We start from the raw sequence: 27,247 nt of genomic DNA, 5'->3' as shown, positions 1-27,247 counted from the left end.
CCGACCAACCGGCTGAGATGTGTTACGCGCCCCAGCTTTAGAAAAAACAAAAAAAACAAGAAAAAAAAAAAACAAGAAAAAACAAAAAAAAACAGAGAAGGGAAAACTTCAGAGAAATGGCGGAGGGCACTACGACTCTCAAAGGCTTGCGAGCCCAAATGGGTGAGATAAATATCGGTACTCGTGTGTGTTTTCGGACCCCAAGTTGCGTCTGACAGCGTTGTTAGTCACTTTATCGTGTTTGCGGTCAACTGCCGCCGCTAACCGGTTTATTTAAACGCCCTTTTTTTTTTTTTTTGGTTGTTGTTTTTTTTTGTAACGCGGTCAAGCTTTTTAGTCGGGCTAGTAAACGTTTAGCTCGCTCGTCCCGGTTTATCTGCTTGACAATGGACGCGGAAAAAAAATAAAAAATAATAATAATAATCTGCTAAAGTTCTTAAAGTCATACGTCGGATTGAATTGCTTTCCGACAGCCGCGTCTGTTCATTTCTTAAGGAAAGGCCTCCTCCCCCCAAAAAAACAAAAAAAAAACACAAACGAGCTTTTATTTTAAGTCGCTGTAAAGTTCAAAGTGTTAGCAGTTAGCGCTAGCCGATAGGTGTTGTATTTTGCAGCCTCCGGGAGCCGGGTGACATATCGCGACTTCAGGCGGAGCACGTTGCTCTGCTTCAGCTTCAGCTTTACTACATTTAATTTTTTTTTTTTTTTTAATCACGTTGTGTAACGAAGTGCTTGTTGTGATATGCTAAAGCAGACGAAGCTAAATGGCTGCTTTCTAAATGGCCACCAAACCAAACCAAACCAAACCCCGACAGTTCAAACACCGTTTGCTCTCTTTCTCTCTCTCTGACGTGGGGAGGGTTTCTGGTCAAAAGTGATCATGTGCCGCGTCTCTTGTCACAGGAAGAGTTCAGGGAAGCTTTTCTGCTCATGCCGTGTCTTTTTTTTGTGTGTGTGTGTGTGTGTTGAAGTTGACAAGACAGACAGTCTGAGCTGATGCCCCAAGAGGAGAAAACCCAACACAACTTGTTTCGTCACTGCGCCTCAGCAGTTTTGGTTGCTTGCTTGAAACTCCTTTCTTAATCTTATACGAAAGTCATGTTCCCCTTCTCCTTTATCCCACCGGACAGTTATGCTTATTTGTTGACATATGGTATTAACCCCCTCCTCCTCCATTCTCCAGGGAGGGCGACTATAACAATGTCTGACCTGAATTTCAACATGAAGCTGGATGAACAGAGCTCTGTTGGGAGAATGAGACTCGATGGTTGCTTTTCTTGAAACGTCTAGATGCAGTGATAACATGGTTTTGTTTGACTCGCAGTTTTCTCTTGTTGTTTTTTTTTTCCCTTTCTGGAAATAGTACTATGTAGGCCAACTGAAGCAGCAAAGTCTCTGTCCGTGGCCCCATCCGGACCCAGACATGAATGTTTACCGTGTGTTTGCATCCGCGGGCATCAATGCACGGCTGTTGCAGCATTTGGGCTGTTTTTCGTCTGTTTTTTGTTTTTTTTTTTTTTTTAGGGTAAGAGGGAGTTTTCTGCATACCCAGATTGGGTGTAGGTATGTTTTACTTCTGGCAACAACTGGGCCATATTTAGTGCTGATCTTCCCGTTTCACTTAACTTTTCCATTCAGGATTTTCAATCTGGAATTTACGTCCACCCAGTTCTGTGGTTTTATGAAAATATCCACCGAGTTCAGAGTTATGTGTTGGAATCCTGGCTCTGTGAGGAGTGAAGTGATGTCCCGAAGCAAAGGTTTGCTCGACCTTCAGTCGCAGCACAGGACTGACAATAATAAAATAATGTTAGGAATCTAGCTCATGTCCGTGGTAATTTCCACAAGAATGTGAGGAAGGAGAGAACGTACCCTGCTATTATGACGGGAGATCACACAACTGCAAGTCACACTGCAAGGTTATCCGGATCCTGGCTCAGCAAATGCTGCTGCAGAATTAAAAGCATGAGAAATATTTCTCAACTGCTGGGATTTGACCAAAAGAGGAAATGAACTAGCCTCAATTTCACTGTTTAGTTTCTTGGATCTGTCCACTAAATGCTGCTCTTCTTCTCGCAAAAATGTCCCATCGCTGTTTTGATTTTACATTTTACATTTCACTGAAAGTGTGTATTACGGTCTGCGTGCACATGTGTACACGCACGCACCAAAGATTTGAATAGCAAAACATAATCATTTGTATAGACTGTAGCTAACGTCAGACCATCATAAGAATAGTTTTGTTTGTAAGGCATCATTTGGTATGTAGATAATTATTCACAGTTTCTGTTCTGAATTGTTTTTGTTTTTCTTCCATTTTACATCATCTTACACTCACATTTAACAAATCAGCATGCTCATACACACTTCCCCTGTCAGATTTGTCTGGAGATTTGGGATAGTTTAAGGATAAATTACCATTTAGAAACAGTTCAAAATTGTCCACATCTTGATGGTCGATTTCTGTCTGAGGCATGGTTTTATTTGAGATGGTACTTCGCCTACATACACCAATCAGATGTGCGAATGAGGGGTGCAAGAGATGTAACAAGAAAAAAGTGTTTGTCACAAATTGTAGGAACAGGATGTGAGGGCTGCATGGTTATATGGATAAAACGAAATCACAATTTTCTAGCTTGGAATTGAGATCCCATCTCTCTCACAATTATATATTTTTTTTGTCTAAATATTTATTGCCCTCATTTACTCATACTGAAGAAGATGCAACAGAAAATATGATGGTGCCTGATAAACAACCGGCACATCAACTTTGGACAACAGACAGGAAACACATTTGTTTTTCATTTAAATACACCAGCTTCATGAAGCTGATACTGAACATTAAAACAGACAGCTTTAGTTCCCTTATCCTGTTCCTTACACATTTGTTTGTATGTTATTTTTTATTTTATTTTATTTTTTTGCCAGTGTCACTCTCACTGGGTTTGATTTCCATACTGCCAGTTTCTGGCACTGTGCATCACATGGTTTAACGCAGCGTTGTCATTTGTTGATGAAGAAAGTAGGAGCGCTTGTTTCGATGCAGCTGAAATGCCTAGTAAAGATTTGTTCGAATCGTTGTTATTTAGAAATGAGATCACCATAGAGCGCACTTTTAATACGATTAATTGTGCAGCCCTAACAGGATGTTTGATTCCAGAATATTGTCTCTAACTTGCTTTGGTTCAATGAGGCCTATAATTAATCACACAGGTAATGGAATAGGAGGCCTGATCACGGTCTACGTCTTGGCATGCAAACCAGTAATTCCAGAGTATTCATAATATTGCTTTTTGAAACCTTCAAGTTTTGTATAGAGTGGTAGTGTCGGCTGTTTTCAGAGATAGTTAAACACTTTACACTGTTTTAGCCACTAAATTGGTAGCATAAAACAATGGAGAAAAGAGTCATGCAAGAGCTGGACAGATAATCATGAATGATAGTGGATTTGGAAATGGTTACATCCTGTTGAGGCTCAACAGAGAAATTGGTCCAACTGGAGGAGGAGATTCACCGGGATGTGTTATCATTACCCTGCTAGTACTGCAAATAGCCAAGGCTTACCTTTGCATGGACAGGTCCCGATAATCCCACAGAAGATTTAGTGTTTGTGCGTGCGTGCGTGTGTGTGTGTGTGTGTGCGCGCATGTTTTTGAGCGTACAACAGCAGCGTTAACATGTCGACGAGTTAATTTTAACCAAATATTACAGAAGATAATTTCACTGATTCTGGATAAAATAATACAAGAAAAGGAACTAATTGGTCATATAAGTTGTTCTGACAGTGTATCCTACTCTGATAGTGTTTATTTGGAGTTAAAAGTCTCTGTATACTTCCAGTACTCAACACGTATATTTAGCAGTGCAGACACTTCCTGTGCAACAAGCCATTTAGCTGCGCCACGCTGCAGGGCACAATAAAGAGTGCAATTCGGAGGGATAGTAAAGAGAACTGACCCATTGATCTAACTGTTTCTTTTTTCTCATGCTGTGTCCAAACGCTGTCTATATGACAGGCTGTCAAACATACGTCTGATGTTCTTGCTTGTTATTTGTTATTTGAGGTTTAGTATGTGACCGGGTCCGTTATGATGTAATGCAGACTGGTCTGTTTCCTGTTTAGTGTTTTGTCTGGCCGGCAGAGCGGGTCCATCACCAGCCCCCTGGTGGTCTTTACTGCTGCCATAATAACCCAGCAGCCCAGAAGGGTGAACTACATCTAATCAATACCAATACATGCTCCGCTCAGAATGTTTTTTTTCAATTTGTATTTTTTTTTTTTTGGGCATCTCCTACAACATAAGACTGCTTGATATTGGCTGAAATCAATATCACAATAGCTAATTAATCACAGGCTAAAATGCATCACATTAAACTACACAGTGACTCTGTTGATGACCTCATGGCGACAGTGTAAATGGCATGTTATCTGTTGCAGATTGGAACTCAATATTTTTGCCCAACACAATCAGCTACATTCACGTAAACACTTGATTATGTTGCTCAGATGATGCCATTGATCAGTCCGGTGTATAATCAGCAGCCAGCGGGTTTTGTCCATGTAATGTCTTCAAGACTCAGCTCAGTCTGTCAATGCAGCAGCAATGATGTATGTTAATTTGTGCAAATCTCCATAGCGATGGGAGACGGCTCCTCTGATTGGCTCTTTTCATTTCTAAGAGCACACCTGGCTCTCTTGAGGTCTGTTGGGAAAGCAATGTCTCTCCAGCCGACTCATTAGTGCACTTAAATCAACATTTGAATGTGTGTGTCGGTAGAGAGTCTGTGCATTTTATTTCCAGCATGCTGTTTCTGACTCGGCCTTGTTTTGCATAAAATTTGCTTCTTTCTCAACACTACAAAATCACCACTCAGAAATTCAATGTTCTCAAAAATCAACGTTTGTCACCACAAGACCTATAAATATGGATACTGCAGCTGGTGACGATATGCTTTAGTAGTTGGCATTGTTTAGCGTAACAGCTGCTACCTACTCACACCCTTTGCTTTCCTGTCTGCTTTTACTTCCCTCTAAAAGGTAGAGAATGCAGTTTGTTGACATTGCTTAGCTTGAAGTTTAAAGTCTACAAAGTTTTGACTGCCATACCACTGAAACGCAATATTTGGCTTCTCAGCTAAATTGCTTACATCATTTTATCCAGGTCGATGCCGCTTGTGCAGCCCATTTATTGATTTGATCCTGAATCTATTACAATTTGCAATATTAGCATCATTTCATTCACAAGGTTATACTGCTGTTACAAATATGACATATTTTACATCCCAAATGTAAAGTAATTGTCTCTTGTAAATGAACACTTAATCGGATGAGTAAACCTTCAAAGCCTTACCGATCTGTTCTCTTTATTTAGCCATGAATCATCTCATATCTGAGTCCATATCTTCCTTGTTACAGGCCTAATCACGGCTGAAAAGCACTTCATGTATTCCAGGCTGCTCTGCGTATCACTTAGCAACAGCTACCCTTTTCTAGTGTGCCCCATCTGTTTTTCCTGTCTTTTCTCTTGAACAAAGGACAATGTGTTGTTATTGGGTTAATAGCATTTTCAGCATGACCCAAAATCCATATGCTAAGTTGACTCTGTGCTAATTACAGTCAGTGTAATTTGAGGTCAGTGTGTTCCTTGAGGCTTTGTATGATTCCCAAACATATGCAATGTAATGGCACAGAATAGGTGAATGAGGAAATATTCATGATTCAACGGTGTGTATTTAATAGTAATTAGTTCTGCTCGTGTATCAACAAAACTGTTTAAAGTGCAGTAAAATGCTTTGCCATTTATTGACTGTTGGTCTACTCACCAGTGGGATTGAAGGAGGGAGTCTGAGAGCAACAGGGACGTGACCTGTACACTTCCATTGAGAATTAGCTGCAGACTTTGACCTTTTATAAGCTTCTTTGACTGGAGAGCATTGATGCTACTGTATAATACAGATAATCGGTGCATGGGTGCTTAACCTGTCAGGTCTCTTTGCTCTGTCCAGGTCCTCGTCACGCTGATATCTGGTTTGTCAAAACTACTTCAGGAGGATTGTTTTCTCAAAATCTGTCCTAGTTACTTTATAGTTACCTGATTGAGTTTATTATTTCTACATTTTCCTTTGGTTCAGGGGTGCAAACAAAGCATATTGGTAATCAGCTGAGTAAACAAAGCTTACCGCTCAATTTACCAGCATCACTTCATTTGAGAAGGTCCTGTTGTCCTCTCTGCTTTCCAAAGAGTAAAGTAGGAGAGTGTTGAGTGGATTCTATACAGACAGGACGTGGACGCCACACTGAGCAACCGTGATCTGTGCCCACCACAGACACAGATCATGGTTGCCTTTGTATAACCATTCCTGTAGAAGACAACTGTCTATATGCCAAATGCTTTTATAATAATAATAATAAAAAAAAAGTCTTCCACTGATTTACTAGTGAAAATGTTTGATGTTACTAAACAGGAGTACTGGAGAGTTCTTGTTATAAAGGAGCTTAAGAAGCCTCATTATACTATTTTCGTATTATTAAGACCTTAAAAAATAAAGGTCCGGTTGGTGGTACGTGTTTAGCTCGGCTTATGTTTCCCAAAAAATATTGAAGTCTTTTGCAGTAACCAGCTCTCGTTGAGCGTAAACAGAAATTGTCCCGATTTACTCTTGCGTCCAAGTAGAAACGAGTCAGCGTTGCTGTCCCCTGCTCGCATATGACCATAACTTGGCAAACAATGCTGCAGCCGTGCCAAACTAAGTCTGTGGAAATGGAGCATTTCTAATCTTGTTTGCCCTCCGCATGATGAGGGAAAGGTGGTATTATTGTGCTTCACATGCTGTTGTTCAACATTGGTCCGACTCCTTCGTGACACCACATCAGACAGGTCCTCGGGCTTTTAGTGTTGACAAGCAAATGCAGTCTTTGTATTTGTCCGGGCTTCCCCACAGAGCGTCTGGCTCGGAGTGATCGAACTTACACTATTGGTTGCCCAAATGGTGCGCGACTGATAGGGAGGCAAACTGACAAGGATTTTTGTGATTCTAATGTTATTATGGATGCTGCTCATCTGTCCAATTCTTAATCACTTCCCTAATTGATTCCTGATCCATTTTCTATGTGGGCAAAAAAGTAGGGCTCCAGGTTATCAGATCAGCACGGCTGTTTTATAATCTCCGAGTCTGAACACGGTATATAACGCCTGTTTAATAACATTTCAATTGAAAAAAAAAACAAAAAACAAACTCGTCTTGCCGCTCTTCTTAAAAGAATATAATTTGCAAAACGAATATAATAGGATAATTACCTTTGGTAATAGACGTGCTGCTCGGTTTCTAAGCGTTTGCATTCATGCATAGAATGTCAAAGAGGAGCGACATATTGCTGGTGTTTTCACCCATACTTGAAACAATCATTTTGCAGACACTGCAAGTAGCAGTGCAACTACAGTAGCACTGCCCTGTGTACAGATGTTTTTTTTTGTGAAACGGAAATTATTATTAAGGATTATAGCATCAACCCAAGAGGATTCTGTGTCAGCAATGGAAAGAGTGGGAGACGTGCAGAATTTCGAAGTGTTATTCCTGATGACTGATGGTCATTTCGCCTTTTGTCAGCTGTTCTGTAATGCTGATCACACAGCAAAAGAAGGGCGGAAACTGAGGACTGATTTCAGGACTCTTAAAGCTCGATCATATCCTCACTGTTTCCTTCCTTCCTGACCTTGTATCCTTTAGTCCTGATTCTCACGTGAGTACTTTTGGCTGAAGGATGTGCTAATGACTCTCTGGTAGTCTAATTTGTGTTTGAGGATAGTTAGGTCTAAAATGGTGTGCATCCCCGGGGCTCATTGGCTGTATACCAGGGCACTCACAAGGGCTTGATTCTAGATATGTTTCTCACAGCAGCCCATTCCTCCCAGCTCGTCACAGAAAGCAGTGTACGGCTGGCTACAGGCTTGTCCATGAGCAGAGCGTTATGTCTGAAGGCTGAATAGCTGGATTGTTATGTAGCTTCAAATCAGTTGGATGTCTCTAGGACTGACATTCCTACAGAGAGCAAACAACTCACAGAGAAAAACAGCTGATTTAAACTTCATTGGTTTGGAATACACGAAATAGTGCTCTTTTAAAAAAATTTAAAAAAAAAACGTTTTTTAATGTTATTGTTTGATATACTGTACTTAATTTGTCAGACGTGAAACAGTGTGACTGTAGTTCTTTGTGTGTAAACTGTGGGTGTCTGTGTGATCTCTTACTTACAGCTGCATCTGCACAGGCACAAGCCGAGGAGCGGCGCAGCTTGTCAGGAAACAGTCCAGGACCTACAACTAACACACCAGCTAAACCTCAGGGGTGTAAGCCAGGTAAATGACACCACACCTTGACATAGATACAGCTTGGTTCTCACCGACGGTGCCCTGTCACCGCGTTATTCTCCTCCATAATCTAAACCATTAGGTGTAACTCAATCCACTTCCACCGTCCTCTCAGTGTGGCTTACTGCAGGTTAACCTTAGTCATCATCTTATTACTGCAACAGTTCACAAAGCTCATTAATGACAGTCACATGCGCACATCTGCCTGCCTGATACAAAGCCTTCATAGCACTGTGCTGCATTGTAATCCGCCCGCATGTTCTTTGTGTATGTATTGCTGCACATGTTTAACCATTTAACCACATATACGCGTGTATGTTTGCAGTCATTGACGGTGCCACACTTAGAATAGACGACCGACTGCGAGTGGCAAAAGAGAGGCGAGAGGAGGCAGAGAGACAACAGGGTAAGAGCGTGGGCCCAGAATCTGTGGTGAAATGCTTTTTGCCCCGTCAAAAAAATAGACCTGCAATGAATTAGTCGATTATTCAATTAGTCTATTGTGAGAAAATAATTCTGCACATCTTTTGATAACTGAATAGCTGATTTTTTTTTTTTTTTCATTTTTAAGCTAGTTGGTTCCAGCATTTTTTTATTATTATTATTATTTATTTTTTTAGGATTTTACACTTTTCTTTGTCATATATAATAGTAATTTAACAATATTTTGATTTCCGGACTGACATTGAACATTTAAAGACATCATTATAAAGGGCCTTTTTGTTTTTTTTTTTTACATTCTCTTCAAAAACTATTGATTGAATAATCATGGGAAATGATTGTTAGATTAATCAATAATTAACATAGTTTTTAGTTTTGCAAAAGCAAGTCCTTACTCTGCCTTGGTGGCTCTTTTATAAAGGGTTTTTTTCCTCACAGAAAACGACAACATACTAATTAGTCACTTTTGTCCTGCATGCACTCACTGTCCATGCATGCACTTATTGTACGTGTGGTCAGTTTTGCGAGAGTCTCAGATCATGGAGCGGGAACGCAAGTCCAAGATGCAAGTGGAGCGTCAGCTGGAGGAGCGTCAGAAAAAGGTTGAGGAACAGCGAAAGAAGGAGGAGCAGAAACGATTGGCTGTGGAGGAGAAGAGGAAGCAGAAACAGGAAGAGGAAAAGGTAGCTGCAACACGAGCAGAGGCAGAGCTGTTAGAGCGTCTGAGCAGCACTCACTGTTGCTCAGTTGATTCTTGTGACTAAACAAATTAAATTTAGACTGTAGTACAGTTGTGACACTGCAGGTGTGGCCACCTCTGTTTCTATTTTAGGGCCAAATGTTACTCTGTGGTAATTGACTTGCATCTGACTCCTCCTCTGCCCTTGTTATGCGGCAGGAGCACTATGAGGCAGTGATGAGGCGGACATTGGAGCGTAGTCAGCGAGTGGAGCAGAGGCAGAAAAGATGGTCTTGGGGAGGACTTTCCACAGACTCAGATGGACGAACAGGTAGAGCCCATTTCACCACCATCATCCTCTCCTTTCTGCGTTCACTGTTCAATTTAAATACACCGTCAACTTGCCATGGCACAATACAGAGCCTGTTAGGATACACCAAGAGCACTGCAGTGCTTCTAAACAAGACATGCAACTGGCAGGGTTCAAAGTTTGATCATGTTGCACCACAGTTAGGGTAATATCCAGCAGCAATGTGCTTGAAAGCAAATCAAAATAGTTTTTTTTGCCAGATGCTGATGCAACTGATGATTTGAGGTGTTGGTAATTAATTAGGTTCGCTAAATCACAAAACTCTACCCTGTCATCTTGTAAAAGCGATCTCAAACTGGTATTGATATGCACGACACTCAGTCAAACATTGCTATGTAGGGATGAGTATTTTTGTATGTGTTGATCAGAAATAATGACAAATGTATGACCACCACATCATCTATCTAGCCAGTGTATTTATTGCTTTAGGAGGTGGGTGTCAAGCAGAGGCTGCCATGTTTCACTCCATCCCTTTCCTTGTATGAAGGATGTGCGTTGTCTTCATGTGTTTTATCGCTCCTCCCTGAGAGCTGTCTTTTCCCACAGGAGATTCTGATGGCAGCGTCTCATCCCCAGTAACTATAGTTATCACTTCTGCCTCGCCAGAAAAGCCACCGAGGAGTCAACAAGGTTTCGTTTGTTGATCATTTACTCAGCATTATAGCAGCACAGCACAGCATGGACTGACACTGGCACTCAGATAGCTTGGTTTCCTACTATCCCTTTCGCCAACACTCCTCATCCCACCATCCTCCACCTGCTCTCTAACTGGCCGTTTTTCACTAACATTTTTTGTATGGGGCATTTGTTCTGAAAGTGCTTTAGGTGTGGTTATTAGCTGGAAGTATAGCTTTCGACTTTTCACTCACTCACACTGTTGAGTAGGGCTGGGCAAAAATAATCGATACATTAATTCTTTTATACGGGCAGTCAGTGTGCCTTTAATGCTCTGGAGCTGCCTCGACTGGCTTCGACAAGGAATCAAAGCTCACTTTGAAACAACAACAAGAAGAAACAACCAGCAGCTGTCAGTTAGAGTGTGCTCGTACTATTTGTTAATGCTCATGCTCGCACAAAGAGTGCATGAACTAGGACAGACCACGAGGATGGGGTGAAAATCAGCCCAATGCTGGAGAAACGGAAGCAGTCACGGTTACAGAGAAAATAAACCACGTCAGTCATTAGGGCATACTTTGGCTTCAGTAAACAATACAAAAGAAAACTAATTTATATCCAAATACTGAAAAAAAGAGATGAAACACACCCAATTTGTTTCAACATCTTAAATTCAACCTGAGGACGTGTCCCGAGAAAAAGATAACAGTAAGTCCATTACATAGTGTTAGCCAACACTACTCCATATCCTGGAACTATTTAGTTTGAGAATACCTTTTTTAAGAAATCCAAACGCTGTTAAGTTATTTTAATTTTGGTCTTCCTTAATAACAAGAGATGTGAAACAAGACTACTCACTGTGAAATACAGTTTTACAAGAAGTCCAAATTCATGATGTTCTGAATATTGTAGAGCAGTGCAAATAATTAAAGAACGCCCACTGTAAAGTGATTTTATGCACACACACACACACACACAAAAAAAGTGTCGTTTTAATCGTTACCAATGTCAGTTAATTGTGTTACATATTGCCCAGCTCTACTGTCGTGCACTTCCTGGTCACATGGGACCTAAGCATGGTATTCAGTATTTAAATGGTAATCAACTAAGGACTAATATTATATCTGGCACGGGCGATATAATGTCGACGGTCTGAACTTAAGCATCTGTTGTTTAGTAGCCTCAACGCCTGGCTCTGAAAACACAATGACTATGTTGTGGTATTTACAGTCATAGTATGCACTCATGTCATGTAAACACATTTAATTCATTCCATTTCGCTAACTGTGCATTGCATAAGAAGACGATAATTGGGTTAATGGGGGAAATTATATCACTTTAAACAGTAGAGTTTCTGTGGACTTTAGGTATATCATGGAGCACTTAATAAAGAACTTATTACCCTTTGCCTGTTAGAGGTATCACAATCTAGCAGAACCTTGTACTCCCCCGTGTGCACCCAAATTCCCCCCCTGTCAGCTAACCTCCCGTGTAAACCCCTCCTCCCTTGTCTGTCTTTCCTCCTCCCTCTTAGTGGACAAGCGCTCCACATCCAGTCTGAACCTGAAACAGCCATCTGAGGCTGCCATCAGCAAACGCTTATCCTCCTCCTCTGCCACCCTCATCAAATCACCTGAGAAACGTAAGTCTCCTCTCTTCCCTCCCTCCCTGTCTCCCTTACTTCCCTCCTACCCTCCCTGCATTCCAGTGCTGCATCTTAACCAACATCATGTATTCCAAACAGTCTCTTTCTCAGCCATGTAAATAATTTTGTGTACGAGTTTTTCCAGGTGACTAACTGTAGACGATCTGGAACGCTAAGCCTAAAGTGAACTCTGACCCGTGTTCTCGTTCATACCCAGGGTTTAACACACAGGCTCACTGGTGTGCAGAGAGATTGGTAAAAATGTTTTAACACCCGTCGTTGGTTCCAGAGACCTCCTGATTCTTCTTCATACAGTCTCTATGCATCCCTTTGAAGCCCTGAATCAAAATTTGATGAATTATGAGGGGTCCAAACCACCGAACAATGACGTGTTAATAAATCTTTTCTTACTGTGTAGTAGCCTGTCACTCCTCTGTAACAATAAGCCTGTTCTGTACAATTAGAATTGTACAGAACAAAAAACAAGAAGGGTATTTTACTTCTGCAGACAAAATAATCAACCCAGTCGGGTGTTTAATATCCCTCCACAGCTTGTTTGGACTGCCTGTGCCATTTTCCCTCTTTGACATACATGATTCTTCTTTACTTCTCAACTTTCTCATAGTTATGCAATCTTGAATATAACATGAACATTTTCTTAAATAGTCTGAAAGACTTTTGAACCATGTATAAGATAGTGTTATGTGAATTCACCATTGGGTGTTTCATCATTGTCTCCCAGGTGTTAAGCCAAGGAGTTCATCTTGTAACCGGTTGCCTAGCAATGGCAATGCTGCTCAGGCCAGTAAGGAAGACGGCAAAAAGGTGGAACAGACAGGTGCAAAAATATCCCCTCTCCATCCCACATCATGCTCTCATAACAGATGATGCACATTACACGATTTGTCAAACCTCTACATTATATATTCAGGTCTGTCACTGCTATGACAACCGCATATCACAGTGGCTTGCTGTTTGTTATTGGGTTTGGACACTGACAGCTGCAAAGATTAATATTCAAATAGGAAGCTGATAATCAGGTAGCATGATAGTTCAAACTCTTGTCTGCGTAATTTGGCATCCCCTCTTAAACTGGGGCATCAGCTGCTGTCAGCACTAACCCGGTGACTCACATGAAGCCAAATGAAGTGCACATGACTTGTAAACTTCTTTTCGGGTTTCCTTGTTGACTCCCTCCAGTGCCGGCTCGGCTATAACCCCACTCTCATGTCCGTAGGCCGTTCCTTGAAGAAGAGGAGTTCGTCTCTCACACGTGTAAGTGTGGGCAGAGCACAGACCCCTGCCAAGCCTGATAAGGGGACAACGGATGATCAAGGTGGCTAGCATGAACAATCAGTATGCATCACTCAGGTCTCGCTCTTTGAATAACAAGCATGCGGCTCTGATGTTAAACGCTTCCTCATTCTAAATCCACTTGTTTTTAGGTCCTTAACAACACTTTCTGCCACAAAGAGCTTTTCGGGATAAAATTCTCCTTTTTTTTTTTTTTTTTTTTTTTTTTAATCTCAGTTCAGTTTCAAGGAGCTGGAGGGCTTTTCAACGTGCAGCTCTTCTTGCTACATACACCATCTTTCATCCACATTCCCCTCCACCTGGAAGCCTCCCGACTGACTGCTTAATTACCCCCCCTTGGCAGATGCACATTTTCTCTTTACTGTGATTTACTGGGAACACTGTGCTCGTTCTATGAATCCTTTAACTTCTCTGCTGGCTAGCAGATCCTGTCATGTGCCATGTTTCTCACCAGCTGACTGATTGTGTTTAAATCCGTTTTCATTGTTTTCTTTTCAAGTGTCAACACAGCAGTGGTTTTGTTGTGTGGCCTGTCTGCACTAACACAGTGTATTGTTTTGTTGTCACAATGTGTTGATTGTTTTCTCCCTCTGAGATGACGTCACAGCTGGATTTAAGTGGCTCGTGCTTCAGTATGGTGTATGTCAGTGCCATCCCACCGGAGCAGCCCCAGAGCACTGAAATGACCACAGCAACTCACTGCAGTCTGTGTGTTGCTAATAACCACTAATGCTTTTGTTTGTCTTTTAGCCATATCGTCCTGTTTGTGCTGATGAAGTTGTGGAAATGTTCATGTCCCGTGCTCGTGTTGTGTTCTGTGTGTTTAACCCGAGCTGTAATCCAACACAGTAACCATCATTCATAACGAATTAGCATTTAAAAAGGTTTGTCTCCTGCACATCATTTTCTTCATAACTTATAACATCATCACTGACTAATAACCGTGACTCTCACCTGGATGCGGAGCAGAAAGGTACGCTGCCGTGGTCTGGCACTCAACAGTTAAAATAAAAATAAAAAATCAAGTCTGTCGACAACAGATGTCATCTCAGTAAGGGGCTCCGAAAGGAAGTGAGAATCTTCAATCTCCTTTTGAAAAGCTAGCGTTCAGGGACATGTGGGATAATCAACCCGTCAACACATTAAAAAAAACCTCTTCTGGTATGATTCCTGCTTTGTAGCTTAGGTAGCAACAACAGCCTAAATGGCTGAACTAAAAGAGCTTCAGTCAGTCTCCTTATCTGGATGATTTAAATGTGGCTCCTTCTTTATCTCAACCATAAAAAAAAACATTGCACGGCAGAAGCCAAAGAACTTTTGCACAGTCACAGTAACTTCACCAGATCACTTAGTCTTTGATCAGTTTCACTTCTCAACTTCCTCCCCAATAATACTCCACTGCTGTCTTTGAAATTCATTAATGGTTTGTTTTTCCCATCAGCACACCTTCCTCTACCTCAAGGAACCATTGATTTGACCTCATTGTCTAATTTGACTTCTGTTTTAACTGATCTTCAGTTATCAGACAATCAGTCTTTAATCTGTCTCTACTTTTACATGGTGTCCTTTAATCGCTGTCTTTTATTCACTATCCTTGTTTCATTGAATATCACTGGATGTGAAAAGGATGAAGACAGTTGATGAGGAACCCATGTAACATTATGGACACTCAACCTTTGGATCCTTATGTTGATTCTCTCCTGTTAAATCACATGGTGACCTTTCTTTCTTTTGCCTTCATTCCCCATTCTTTTCTTCTCGGCCTTTTTGTTCTCTTCTGCTGTTTTTCGGTGATTTTTCGGCCGTGTAGCTCGCAGGCCACCGGCCAGTACTGTGGATGGAGAGGTCCTTAGTCGCCTGCTCACCCCCACCCAGGCCTCACTAGCTAGGAGCAAGAGTGCCGCCGCCCTGTCCGCTGAAGGAACAGATGCTCCAGGTAACCTCCGCTTAGGAGATCCTGATAGAGAACAGGGATGGCTAGACACAGATGCTGGTCCTCCAGATTGAACTATCATTTTATCAGTAAAAAGTCAGCCCAGTCACTCCCAGCATTACCTCACGAGATGAGTTCCCTCCCCCCAATCCCCTCCCCTGCAGACCATCATGCTTTTGGAGCAACCCTTTCAAAGTGAATGGTGCCCTGTTGGTGATGGTACAGAAGTCTGTCTGCAGCTCCTTGTGTTCAAAAGCCACAATTGTAGCGATCAGCTGTTTCTTATGCATGTACAGTAATTATTTTGCAGCAAAGTACACTCCTGTGAGAGAGCGTAGTTACTCGGTAAATATTTACAAACGCACGGGTTCAACTCACATGCACTCTCAAATCTGACACAATTGCCTGTTGTGTGCTGAGCTGAGCCGTGCAGGGCAGATTTGGCCAGAAGCATTTATCTGCATCTGAGGAGCCTCAGGGTCCATTCTGGGAGATTTACTCTAAGCTGCTTACCTATTGGTTCTTGTTACGTCATATGAGACCGTTGTGCTATTCCATGTGTTGTAGCGAGACCAGAGTGCGGAGGACTCCTTAGGCCCGCAAAGACACACTCATCAAATTTTGTGCCGCCGTTATGTAGTCAAATATGCTCTAAAAAGGTGTATGTACACCGTTTCTTAATGAGTAGTACTTTGACGGGAATGATCTGCAGTACATAGGACACTGGTTATATCCTGTAATGAATCACCCACAAATACAGATGAAAAGTGCGTTTGTCTTGTCGACGGTGTGTTTTTACAGACAAAAGAATCATTCTGTAAAGCACTGACTCCCTCCAAAGCTGCAGCCGCATCCCGAGTGGTTTTAGGTTGTGTCGTTTATTGATCGGCCATTACAAACCCATTAGCAGCTATAGATCCTCTGCTAAGTATAGCCCCGATAGAAACATGACTCATCCCCGGCAGCAGCGGTAGCTCATGACAGAGTAAATTTCATAGTCACCGCTGCTGCTCAGTATGCTCTCAGCATGAATTACAGAACACATTTGTGGCCTGGCTGTGGCAGGGAGAGTTCTTGAGGTCGCGGGATTATGATGGCTAATCCCTCAATCTGACACACCAAGCCAATGGACAACACTATTCCCTCTCCTAACTAACTACAGGCTACACTTAAACTCACTGCTCAGGACGGTGCTTTTCAGCCGTTGCCATTAAATTAGTTATTCTGCAGCTCAGAATTTGCATTTTAGATTATTGTTAACATTCAATTTAAATTCAGCGACGACCAGAAACCAGAATAAATGTTACGTTTCTGTCCAATCTGGAACGTGATGGCAGGAAGGACTCAAAACACTGCATATTGCTCTCGTGGTTTAGTTACTACAGCAGAACACAACAAGTGACAATATCAACAATAATTGTCTTGTTTAGTGTACTAATAAATCTGTGCCGTGTTTGTTGTACTATGTCGGTGGTAGGTTTTATGTAGTGTGCACTGTGCTGTAGTGCTTGGTGTTCAGCTTTGTTTATGTTGTGTCCAGAATCTTCAGCACCTGCTGGGTATGTTTTTTTGGGGGGAGGTGGGTGGGTAGGTGGGGGTTGCAAGGTTCTTGCTCTCTGCCCATCATGACTCCAGTAATGTCCAGCCCAGCCAAAGCTTCAGAAATCAATCTATTGCCTGCATAAAATGCTACATCTAACAAATCGCTTTTTTTTTTTTTCCTTTTTTTTTTTTTTTTTGTGCTCTTGTCCCCACACAAAACATTTTTTCTTTCAACCATCATCTGCCCTCCCTCTCTCTCCCATCTTTCCCTCTGCCTTTCTCCCCCATTCTCTTCATTATTCTCCCCCTTTTGCTCTTTGCTGCTTTGCTGCCCAACTTGGTCGCTTATCACGCCTCCCATTGGTTGTGCTCCCCCCTGGTCCTGCGATGACTGTGTCCTTTACCAGAGTGTCACCTGTGTCCTCGCTCAGCCTCTGGCAGCCCCCTGCACCCACCGCGTGGACCCGTGCGCAGCCGCAGCATTGACCGACAGAAGAGCGGCATGACCACATCTGTGTCGGCCGACGGAGCCCTTGACCCTTCACTGGTGAGGATACCTCTTTACGATACTAACACAACAGGCCTGAAAGAAATGTATGTTTGCTGACGGACTTCCAATTGTATTAATTCATTTAAATACAGCTGTGGTCCGAAAGATAACGTCGGATTAGTTTACATCCCCGTGTCTGTCAGTCAATTTGCATTTACTGATGGAGTAACCTGGATTCATGGCGTCAGATGGCACCTGTCATCGTATCATATCCAAACTACGGAGTGATAAGAGACACATTCAAGTTAGTACACGTGTAGGACCGTGAGAAGAAGCAATAGGCCTAACTGCTTGTGGAAATGGGTTAACAATATTATCGAAAAGGTTTTTGAAAGACAAAATCAGCACGAGGTAGAATTTGTTAGCATTGACGGTGTGCTTTTATTTCTGTGGGAGAATCATAGAATTTCACTTGAGAAAAATTGAACGATTTTGAAAACATTTTTCACAATTGACATATGCGTTATCTTTTAGTAGCACTGGAAGAGAGGGATTCCTTTTACAGAATTTTCCTGGAAACCAGGATGGAGTTGACGGCACACTGGTGTTTAAATATAGACAACAAGTGACTGCTTAGCTACATTGAAATGACATTTCTCAGAGAAACAAGCACCCGAGACTGATTTATATGCACATACCCGGCTACATTTGCCTGTCAAAATACCTGATGTAACCACAGGGAAATATCTTTCCTCCAGCTGTTCTTTGACCTTTGCTGGTCACTGGTGTTTTGAGCTCTATCATGCTCCGGCAGAATTTGATCCTACTGCTACTCATAAGTCATATCGCAGTGTGTTCTCACTTGGTGGCCAGTAGTGCCTGTCTCTCTCTGTCTCTTAACCTGCCTCTCCTCCTCTGTGGTTGTGAAGGGCTTCATTGTCATAGCATGAGACAAAGGGATCCACAGTGGCACGATTATGGACAGATCAGGCCATGCAAAGCAGACCCCACCCAGTCCCTGGGGCATAATATCAAAAGCCTTTGACTTTTTTCACCATCTCATTCTCTGCGCTCCTCCACATACACATACTGGTGTGGACATAGTTGATTTCAGAGCCTCGTGCACGTCACTCAGATGTTGCGTGACACTTGGGTGGGGTATTGTAGATTCTGTCAGCTGAGTCAGGCTGCCTGGCTATGACACCTCAAGGCAATGAAATTGTTTTAAACAAATAATTTGAATCATTAGTTGGTGCAAAAAAAATAACTGTTTAGGTCTCGAGCATGAAACCTTTTAACCTATTTATTGCCTAAGAAAGGGTATTGTTAGAAATTGATGGTCGTAATGTGAAACAAAATGTCTGCTTGTGTGTTTTTGGTATTAGTTATCTCCTTTATACAGGGAGACTGTCTGTTTCCTTTTCTTGCTGCTGTGGTAAATTGACCTGAATAGGGAATTAATTCCTACCCCGTTATGAAACTGCACAGCTGCCTGTTTATTGTTCCAATAATTTTTTTCCTGCTCTGATAAAGAGGATGATAATCAAGCTGTGTGACCAGAGCGAAAACAGTTTCTTATAATAACAGCTTATTACATGGATCTTTTTTGCTTACTCAGCATTCAGAACAAATGGCATTCAGTACGCCACAGAAGTGTCGGTCAGAGTCACATTGGTGACCTCCTCGCTCCACCCTCTGTCATCATGTTTACTGTGCTGAAAATAGCCCACGGGCATTCAAAATAGATTAATTGAAACCTGAGTCTTGTATCAGTGTCATGTGCCAGTAAAATCTGAGGCAGAGTTCTGGAATCATGTGTTTTAGCACCGTTCTTTCAGCACTCGGACTTCTGATTCTGTCCAAATGTAGGGATATTTTAGTTGCATGCACGAGTCCTTTCCACCATGGGGCACCAGTCCTTTTTAGGGGTCTCAGGATTTGGAGAAATACACAGTAATTGATATCTTTTTTCTTTTTCTTTACCTTTTGTCTTTTTCTTCTCAAATATAATTGTATCTCATTGTGGCCTCTAAAAATGAAACAAACTGAGAAGACAAAATCACTGTTTGGCTTTAGTGCTTACAATTTATGTCCTCAGTAGGTCTGTACATTTAGTTTTGTGTTCTTGAGACAATCCCAGTTCAATGAATTCCCTCACCAATTCTGTCCTTTTTGTGTGAAACTACAGAAAGACAAGCAGTTAACATCGCCTGGGAGGCAACGTCCTCCCTCCCCATCCACCTCCCTGGGACGCAACCGCTCACCATCCCCAGCCCCCGATCCAGCTCCAAAGAGGACCCCATCCCCAGGAGCAGCTAAGTAAGACTCCTACACAGCTTCACTTATTTCATGTTTCCATTTAAGTCATTGGAGAGGATGGTTGCAGCCTTTCTTTTTTGATTTGATTATATATCAAAAATGAACACAAAGCATCTTTCCCCTTTGCAGGCAAAGTCCTAAGATGCGCCCACCCTCACCAGGTGGAATGAAACAACGTCCCCCATCTCCCCAGCCTGCATCAACCAAGCCCCCGCCCATCCAGAAAGCATCTCTCACTCCGACGGGGCCCCCAACCCTGCGAAAGAGGGACTCCAAGTCCAAGGATCTATGTCCTGTCCAAGCTGTGGCTCCACAGTCCTCTGATGGCAGCAAGTCCAAAGAGAAAGATGGCGAGTAGTTAACCGTGATAAGAAAGCAGCCCAAAGCATAAATGCATGATATATTGTTCCATAACACACAGTCAGCTGACAGTCGGTACTAATATTTGCCAAAACTGATTGTCATTTTGGTAACCAGGATGTTTGCACTGGTTCATTCAGGCATGCAGTCAATTTCAGGTTGTCAGTGCATAAAGGCTTCTTGCTGATTTCCTCCATGTTGTCATTGTTCAGGCACCATGATTTATATGCCATTAAGTGTGCAAACAGGAGTAAAATAAGGAAATAAAATAGCAATGTACATTGATAAATTGGTAATTTCATAAAAAAAAAGTTAAATAACACCCTTTTGTAAACCAAACTGTTTCATCTGGTGAAAACCTTTTTAACATTATAAACCTCATATATAAGATTAGCATTTTTTTTCACATACTTGTTCATGTGAACTTGCTGGAAGGAGAAGTCAGTACAGTTTAAAGATTATTATTATTATCTGTTTTCATAGAAAGACCTTTTAAAACAGAATTGCGTTTGTGTGTAAGCTGCAAAGTAACATGGCAGCAGCTCGAGTTGGATAAATCTCAGTGGACCAGGAGACCTATTAAGTCCCAGCTGGAGTCACATCCTGTTAGAGATCTGGATTTGTAGTTGCTTCTGCCCTCTGCTGGACAGAACCGTGCTCTGCAAGATAAAGTGGCTTTAATATTGGTTTGACACTATGCGGGACCAAGAATAGACTGCTGTCTACTGTGCATTAAGAAGGTGTAAAAGCAAAAGTGTTGTTCATGGGACAGTGTGGGTATGTTTAGGTTGGCATATTTATGTTGAGGAGTGTCAGTGTATGTTTATTATAAAACACAATGTATTCAACAGTCCAGCTCAGAGATTTGCAATATTGCGCATCATAGCTTCATACAGGTATAAATATTAAATGAATAAGTGTAATGTCTAAATCTCTGACAATAGACAAATTTATTGCATTTTATGGTATGTATTATCTTATTATCCCACCCTGTATGCTCCACGGTATGTGAATTCCCGAGGAGAATTGACTTCTCTCCGAGACCACAGAGATGATCGTGTGAAAGTTGCATAACTCCGCATCAGACCGTTCTCTTATTCTGCTTCCGTCTTTCTCTGTCACGGCTTGCCTCCTCCACAAATCATCACTCATCGAGCGTCCCACGAAGGGCCGCATGCTGTGCCCTCGGGTCGGCACTACATTGCGAAATGGGTGACACGGTGGCAGAAAGTGCTAAAGAATCTTCCGTGCTCGTCTTTCCAGACTCGAAGGCCGCGCCAGGCACTAACTCTGCTGCTGAGGCGGCAAAGATCCTGGCAGAAAACCGCAGACTGATGCGAGAGCAGAAGGAGAAAGAGGAGCAGCTTAGGATACAGAAGGAGGAAGAGGATAAGTGAGTTTGTTGTAACTGTTGGGTGAATTTCTTAGTCCTATCTACCAAAAAAAAAAAAAACAATCTTTTTATTATTTTGTCCTTTTTTTCTGACAGCAATGCATCAGATATAACAGAAAAGTATCATTGACAATGGCGTTGAAATTACTGCAAACTTACTAGTTATGAAGTACAATCAAACCACGAGCACTGTCGAAAAAGTAGTCATATCGTATATACTTGCACCTGTGTGAAAAAGAAGAAAGATCACTAGTTTGGACCCAATAATACACAATTGGTTATATTTTATGAGCATTAAAAGTACAATAAGCATTTTTCAACAAATGAGACTTGTAGCCTTGAAGTATTCAAACTGTTAACTAGGAGCCATGACTTGTATGTGTCCGTATTTAAAGCAAGAGCTGCTCTTTCTTGATCTATCCCAGGCTGAGAAAAGAAGAAGAGGAACGTTTAGAGGAGGAGGCTCGACTGAAACGAGAAGAAGAAGAGAAGAAGCTTGCGGAGGTGAGAAAAATTAAAGAAGAAGAAGAATCTCGCCTGGCAGAGGAGGAGAAGCTGAGACTGGCAGAGGAAGAAGCACTAAAACAGGCCGAGCTCCAGAAGGAACGGGAGGAGGCCGAGGTGAAGGCCCTGGAGGAGGCAGAGAGAGTCCGCCAGGAGAGAGAACGCATCATGCAGCAGAACCAGCAAGAACGTATGGAGAGGAAGAAGGTATGGTGGACGGATGAGGGAGAGAACATTCCCTTTATTTGGGTCTTTCTTTATCTATTAGTCGTTTTCTACAAGTCACTTGTGTTTTATTGTTAACCAGAATCCTGCTCATCTTGAATTCACAGTTATCTTAAATAGACGTGTAGTGTGAGATCGATGGAGGAAAAAAAAAAAAAAAAAATCGGTAATGAAAAAGGTTCTCTTCTCTTTCCATTTCAGAGAATTGAAGAAATAATGAAGAGAACCAGAAAAGGGGACCAAAGTGACTTAAAGGTGAACTTACATTCATTCAGCACACGCGTGTACAAATTATTTTCAAGGGCTGTCGGTTAACGTCTCGATCACGTCTCCTGTGTAGAGAGACGACGACAAATGCACACAGGACAATGACGATGAGGAAGAGGACCAGATAAATTGTGAAGCCAAATGTAAGTGTTCCCCCGTTCTCGCCCCGACAGCAAGTTTACTTTCAGATATCGACGTGCTTTGAGATTTGTGTAGCGGCATTTTCTAATTTGGTGTTTGTGTCGTCGAATTCTCTTTCCTTTGACGCCGTAGCCGACACAGACGACTTCGCCATGGAGGCCGACAAAGAGGAGTGTGCTTTGTCCGCCGACGAGCCTGCAGCACGGCGAGAGGATCCTCTGGGCAGCGTCAACGGGAAATCGGAGACGGACGACAAGGAGAATAACAACGGCACGAACACGGATGAGACTGAGGCAGGAAGGTACGACTGCAGAGAAGAGAATAAAACCCACACGGAGGCTGCTCGGAGCTGAACCCGCAGCATCGTTAAACCGCTGAGAGTAGTTTCCTCCGGGATGGAGAATGGTAGGGTCTGAATGAAGAACGTGACACCCGAGTTAATTACTGGAGATCAGGGATTTTCTTTCGATCCACGTCAAAACGCCCCCTGCTACCGGTTTGCGTGTCAAAATCTCACCCGCCAGCAACCGCAGGTCAACTCTCCTGAAAAGCACCAGTTTGTGTAAAATACTAACCAACAACTTAACGCCCAGCGGTCAAGCACTTTTCAAAAAAATACATTTTCGTGACCTGTTTTTTTAAAGTCCCCCTCCAACGAACGCTTGAATGTTTGAGCTTCACTGTGCAGAATGATGTACGTTCTGAGATTCAATCTACAAGGCTGTTGTCACATTTATCTGCTCACTGAAAAGCTGGTTAAGGACGGGCTTACGAGCATGATTTGTGATGTCACAAATCCAATTTGAAGTCCAACCCTGCTCCAATATTCAGTTCATACAGATGTGATATGGAAACTTTAAGCCTCCAGTGCACAAAAACTGAAAATAGACTTTTACAGAGAAGTATGAGACATCCTGAATCCAGCAGGTGAACTTCTGAAGCTAAATATATTTTCATGTTCATAGATCCAGGATTTATTTTTCATTTTTTTTAATGAGATGAAGTCAATGTCATTTTAAGCAGTTTCCTCAGATCATTGAACTTTTTTTTTTTTTTTGTGGGAAAACCACATCAGACAGACATTATTGTCCCGTGCAGTGTATTTTTATACGTCTTAATACATGTCTCCTCAAGGATTTTCTTTTTCAGTTTGAAATAATGATTGGGCTTGAAAGGGATCTAACGCATCGTAGGTTTGACCTTCACGTGACACTTGTTTGTTTGAAATTACATTCATTTAGAAATGAGATGAACTGAATCACTTTTATCACCTCCTCCCATCAACTCTCCTCCTCTTCCTCCTCCTCTCCAGTCCAGTCCCTAAGGGCCGCCTTGTTGAGGGCTCCGAGTTCCTGAATGAGGAGGACTCCACCAAGGTGGGTTTGGGCCCGGGTCTCAACGGTAAGTCCAACCAGTGGAGCTTTGAGGAGCTCATTGACCTCAACGTCCACGCCAAGACTCGACCCCTCATTGAGGCGGAGGACTGTAACCAGGTCTTGATCAACTGTGACGGGAGCTCAGATGGGACCAGGGTAGCCTTCGAGGACAATGGAACCCCCATCAACACCCTGCATTCCTCTAATCAACCCATAGAAGCCATGTCAGGTGAGGAATCACTTGCTCTTCTTCACGTCCTGTCAATATTTACCTCCGCGGTAAACTATAAGTCTTTTCTCTTGTGTCTCTGTAGAGATTTGATGCTGCGGCCGTCGCTCAGAAGCCTCTTTACTGTTGCACTCCCAAAGTTCCTGTCCAGCTGAGCTCCTTAAAAAAAAAAAAAGAAAAAGAAAAATCGTTTCCAAACACCTTCTTCCTCTGTCTCCTCCTCTTCCTCCAGAGGGAGGGGCACAAGGTGAAGCGGAAAGACCACCCTAAGTGCTACATTTGCACCCTACATGATGAGGAAACAAATATATAAAATTTATATATATAAAAAAATGTTGTGCTTCAGGGAAAATCCTTCTATTCCTTCAGCATGCTTGCTCCAGGTGTCTTTCCTCTTCCTCTTGTGTTTAGATTTTTCTTTTTTCTTCTCAATGTCGTGTCCAATTTTGATGATGTTTTTTAAGAGTTTTGTCTTTGTCAGGGGTGCATTGTTGTAATTTATTAATTTTGGCTTCTTTGTTATTGTAATTATTGTTATCATATGTTTAGTCTCTTTTTTTTTTTTTTTTTTTTTTTTCTTTCTCATAGGAGAATATTCCAGGACACATGCACATTAAGCTGTGTGAATTATATTGTGAATTAATGGAAGAAACGTTAACACATTCTGTTCTCGGGGTTTGGGTGGGGATTGCATCTGAGGTGTTACATGTGATTCATCAAAATTTACTTGACCGGCTGCTTTTCGCAGCATCCAGCAATATGGCCTTACCATTTTCCCCACACCCCCAACTTCTGATTTTTAAGTGCTCACACACGCATAGTCTGGCAATCTCCCATCATGTGCTGATTCTGTATTTATGCTGCTCTTAACTCGACAAGAGCTTTGACCCCCTTCAGCCCCAATTTTCATGACGGTGGCCCTAATTTTTCTCAACTTTGTGTTGTGTTTCCTTGTTTGACCACTAGAGGGATTCAGGAGCGCAGCGGTTACATTCGAAGGTGATGAGTGTTGAGATTCGTGACAAAACTGTGGTGAATTCAGTTTCAGCAGCGTGTTCATCCGGGGCTCATGGTCTATTTAGGTGTGTGGTTGTTGTTGTTTTTTTTTTCTTTTTACATATGTATATAGAATTTATGTTTACTAACATCATTGTAATTCACATGAGAGTCTGAAATGGATTCGGTTCTGGTCTCGTGTAAATGCTGACTCGGCTGTATCTGCACCACACAACTGTTTGAATAACCACAGCTGTAACATGCTAACGCAACCCGTTGGTTTCAGCCAGGGCTGCTTCTGAAGTTCTTGGGTCTCGTTACTGAACTGAACTTGAACGTTTGATGTCTGGATTTCACCCTCTGCTGAAACTAGAAATCTGGTTTGAACTCGAGCTTCGCTGAAACATCGGTGCCCTCTTTGTCGACCGTTCTTCTGTCAGTGTGGCTTCGCCTCTCCCGCTAACCTTCTAAAGTTCTCGTCACACTAGCTGCTACATCTGACAAAAAGCATTTCAATTATTTTTGATAGTATAAAATCTGGCTGTTTGTTTATATATGAAAATACATTTCTACATATATTTAAGTGTTATTGTATTGTGTATATAATCAGTATTAGGCAAAGGAAGCCATGTTTTGAATGGAGCGGCTCAGGATGTGGATAGTTGAAGTCTCTTGTCTGTGTGTTAGGTTTCAATTTGCCTGGTGCCCTTGTTACAGGGGAGGCAGGTTAGGATTGGGCGGTCTGGAAACCCCGAATTTACATAAAGCCTTCTTCAACAAGAGCTCTGTAAAACGAGAGGCCGTGTGGGGCTCCCGTCATACGTTTCCCCAAGATGTGGAGGCTGTAACTGTGCGTGTTGACTGAGCTTTCGGCCCTAGTTCTAAATACTGCCTCTCAAAGAAGTTGACATTTGGATGGCGAGAAAAGCCGTTTCAGTCCGTAGCAACATGTCTGACCCGTGATGCGAGTCACGGCTGTGCCTCAGGGTGCTTTTAATATCATCAAAACATGTTTTATATTATGTCAAAGGATGTGAGGTTGTTGTTGAAAAGTCTTGGTAGGCATATCAGCTCAGGTTTCAACCGTTCTACTGTAATCTGAGGAGGGGCGCATCCACCAAACAAAATATGACATGGGTCAGACTTTTGTTTCCATATTGTCTTCTGTCTGTTCTTGATTTTGCATTAACTGTAATGAGATCTTGAAATTCCCTTTGCTTGAATAGTTCAAGCACAAGGTTTGGGGACCTTGGTTTTTTTTTGCCTTGTTCTCTGCTGGCTCGCTAAAATCTCTCTGTACATAAAGACTCCGGGCTTTTGGATCTCAGCTTTGATTAAGAAGCTCAAAGAATGTAACAGACTCCACAAACCGTCCTGCATTATTTACCAAGTCTCTCGGATCGGCTGGCTTTTAGCTTTCATACATTATTCACCTAGGAAACACCAGACTCTTTGCACTGTCGCAAATTACTTTCTGTGTTTTAAAGAAGGGTTACTGAGGAGTTGCTTTACTGTGCAGACTGGTAGGAGAGCCGTGTGACATTTCTGGAAGAAGAAAGTAATTTATCTGTGGTTCTGCGACTTGTTCTCAGCCAGCTGTTTTAGGGGTCTCATTCATGACCCTCAAACTCCCCCTCCAAATCTTTCCCGCTCCTCATCCTCATGAGTAGCCTCTGTTTTCGGGGCTGTTGTAGTTGCTGCTTGAACAGATATTGTATCTATTCCAGGTCCTGCTGCATCTTTGAGAGCTTGAGCTGACGGCTCTTAGTCCTCAAAGACGTCTATAATGATAGTATAGAACGGTGCCTTAGGATGAGATTTAGTATTTTTATTGTATCACAGTCAACTACGAAAGCTTGCCCTTACCTCGGCCTCGACAATCAGTCTACCCAACCAGGGCAACTTTGTGAATATGAATATTTCTCTGAAGATTTACTAACAACGCCCTGACCACAAATATAATTTGTACTGTAAATATATCTAAAGTGTACTGAGATGACTGTTAAAACAATAAAGTCTTGCAAAAATATCCCTTCGCC

The 27,247-nt window shown here is 42.2% G+C and overlaps 1 protein-coding gene across 16 annotated transcripts; it reads left to right on the top strand.

The window, feature by feature from the left end:
- Positions 1-33: 33 nt before the first annotated feature.
- Positions 34-27,237, top strand: map7d3 (MAP7 domain containing 3). 16 transcript variants are annotated; one of them, XM_069694310.1, is made up of 20 exons: positions 34-162; positions 8,256-8,357; positions 8,695-8,775; positions 9,330-9,493; positions 9,709-9,820; positions 10,406-10,489; positions 12,009-12,116; positions 12,862-12,957; positions 13,357-13,455; positions 15,244-15,369; positions 17,340-17,455; positions 19,587-19,717; positions 19,847-20,067; positions 21,341-21,470; positions 21,896-22,181; positions 22,401-22,454; positions 22,540-22,609; positions 22,740-22,908; positions 23,920-24,212; positions 24,298-27,237. In XM_069694310.1, exons 1-20 carry the CDS (start codon positions 117-119, stop codon positions 24,303-24,305), a joined length of 2,496 nt encoding a protein of 831 aa, XP_069550411.1. In that variant the 5' UTR covers positions 34-116; the 3' UTR covers positions 24,306-27,237. The 16 variants fall into 16 exon arrangements, with proteins under 16 accessions (XP_069550411.1, XP_069550409.1, XP_069550412.1 ...); XM_069694308.1 differs by having other exon boundaries at positions 17,316-17,455; XM_069694325.1 differs by lacking the exon at positions 34-162 and adding an exon at positions 6,973-6,991 and having other exon boundaries at positions 17,316-17,455.
- Positions 27,238-27,247: the final 10 nt, after the last annotated feature.

The sequence above is a fragment of the Brachyistius frenatus genome, unplaced genomic scaffold (assembly GCF_029030835.1).
Source record: "Brachyistius frenatus isolate BFR_SWC_R1_liver_20210118 unplaced genomic scaffold, ASM2903083v1 Contig_17, whole genome shotgun sequence".
In the NCBI taxonomy this organism is placed as follows: Eukaryota; Metazoa; Chordata; class Actinopteri; family Embiotocidae; genus Brachyistius; species Brachyistius frenatus.
Note: the sequence above shows the minus strand (reverse complement) of the source record. Positions and strands in the feature narration are given on the sequence as shown.

What these genes read in the sequence shown, in the direction of transcription:
- map7d3 (XM_069694308.1), top strand. Translation starts at nt 117, where the DNA reads ATGGCGGAGGGCACTACGACTCTCAAAGGCTTGCGAGCCCAAATGG. An exon ending in AGGCTTGCGAGCCCAAATGG is followed by an intron (nt 163 to 8,255) that starts GTGAGATAAATA and finishes TCTTACTTACAG; the next exon opens with CTGCATCTGCACAGGCACAA. An exon ending in CAAAAAGGTGGAACAGACAG is followed by an intron (nt 12,958 to 13,356) that starts GTGCAAAAATAT and finishes TCATGTCCGTAG; the next exon opens with GCCGTTCCTTGAAGAAGAGG.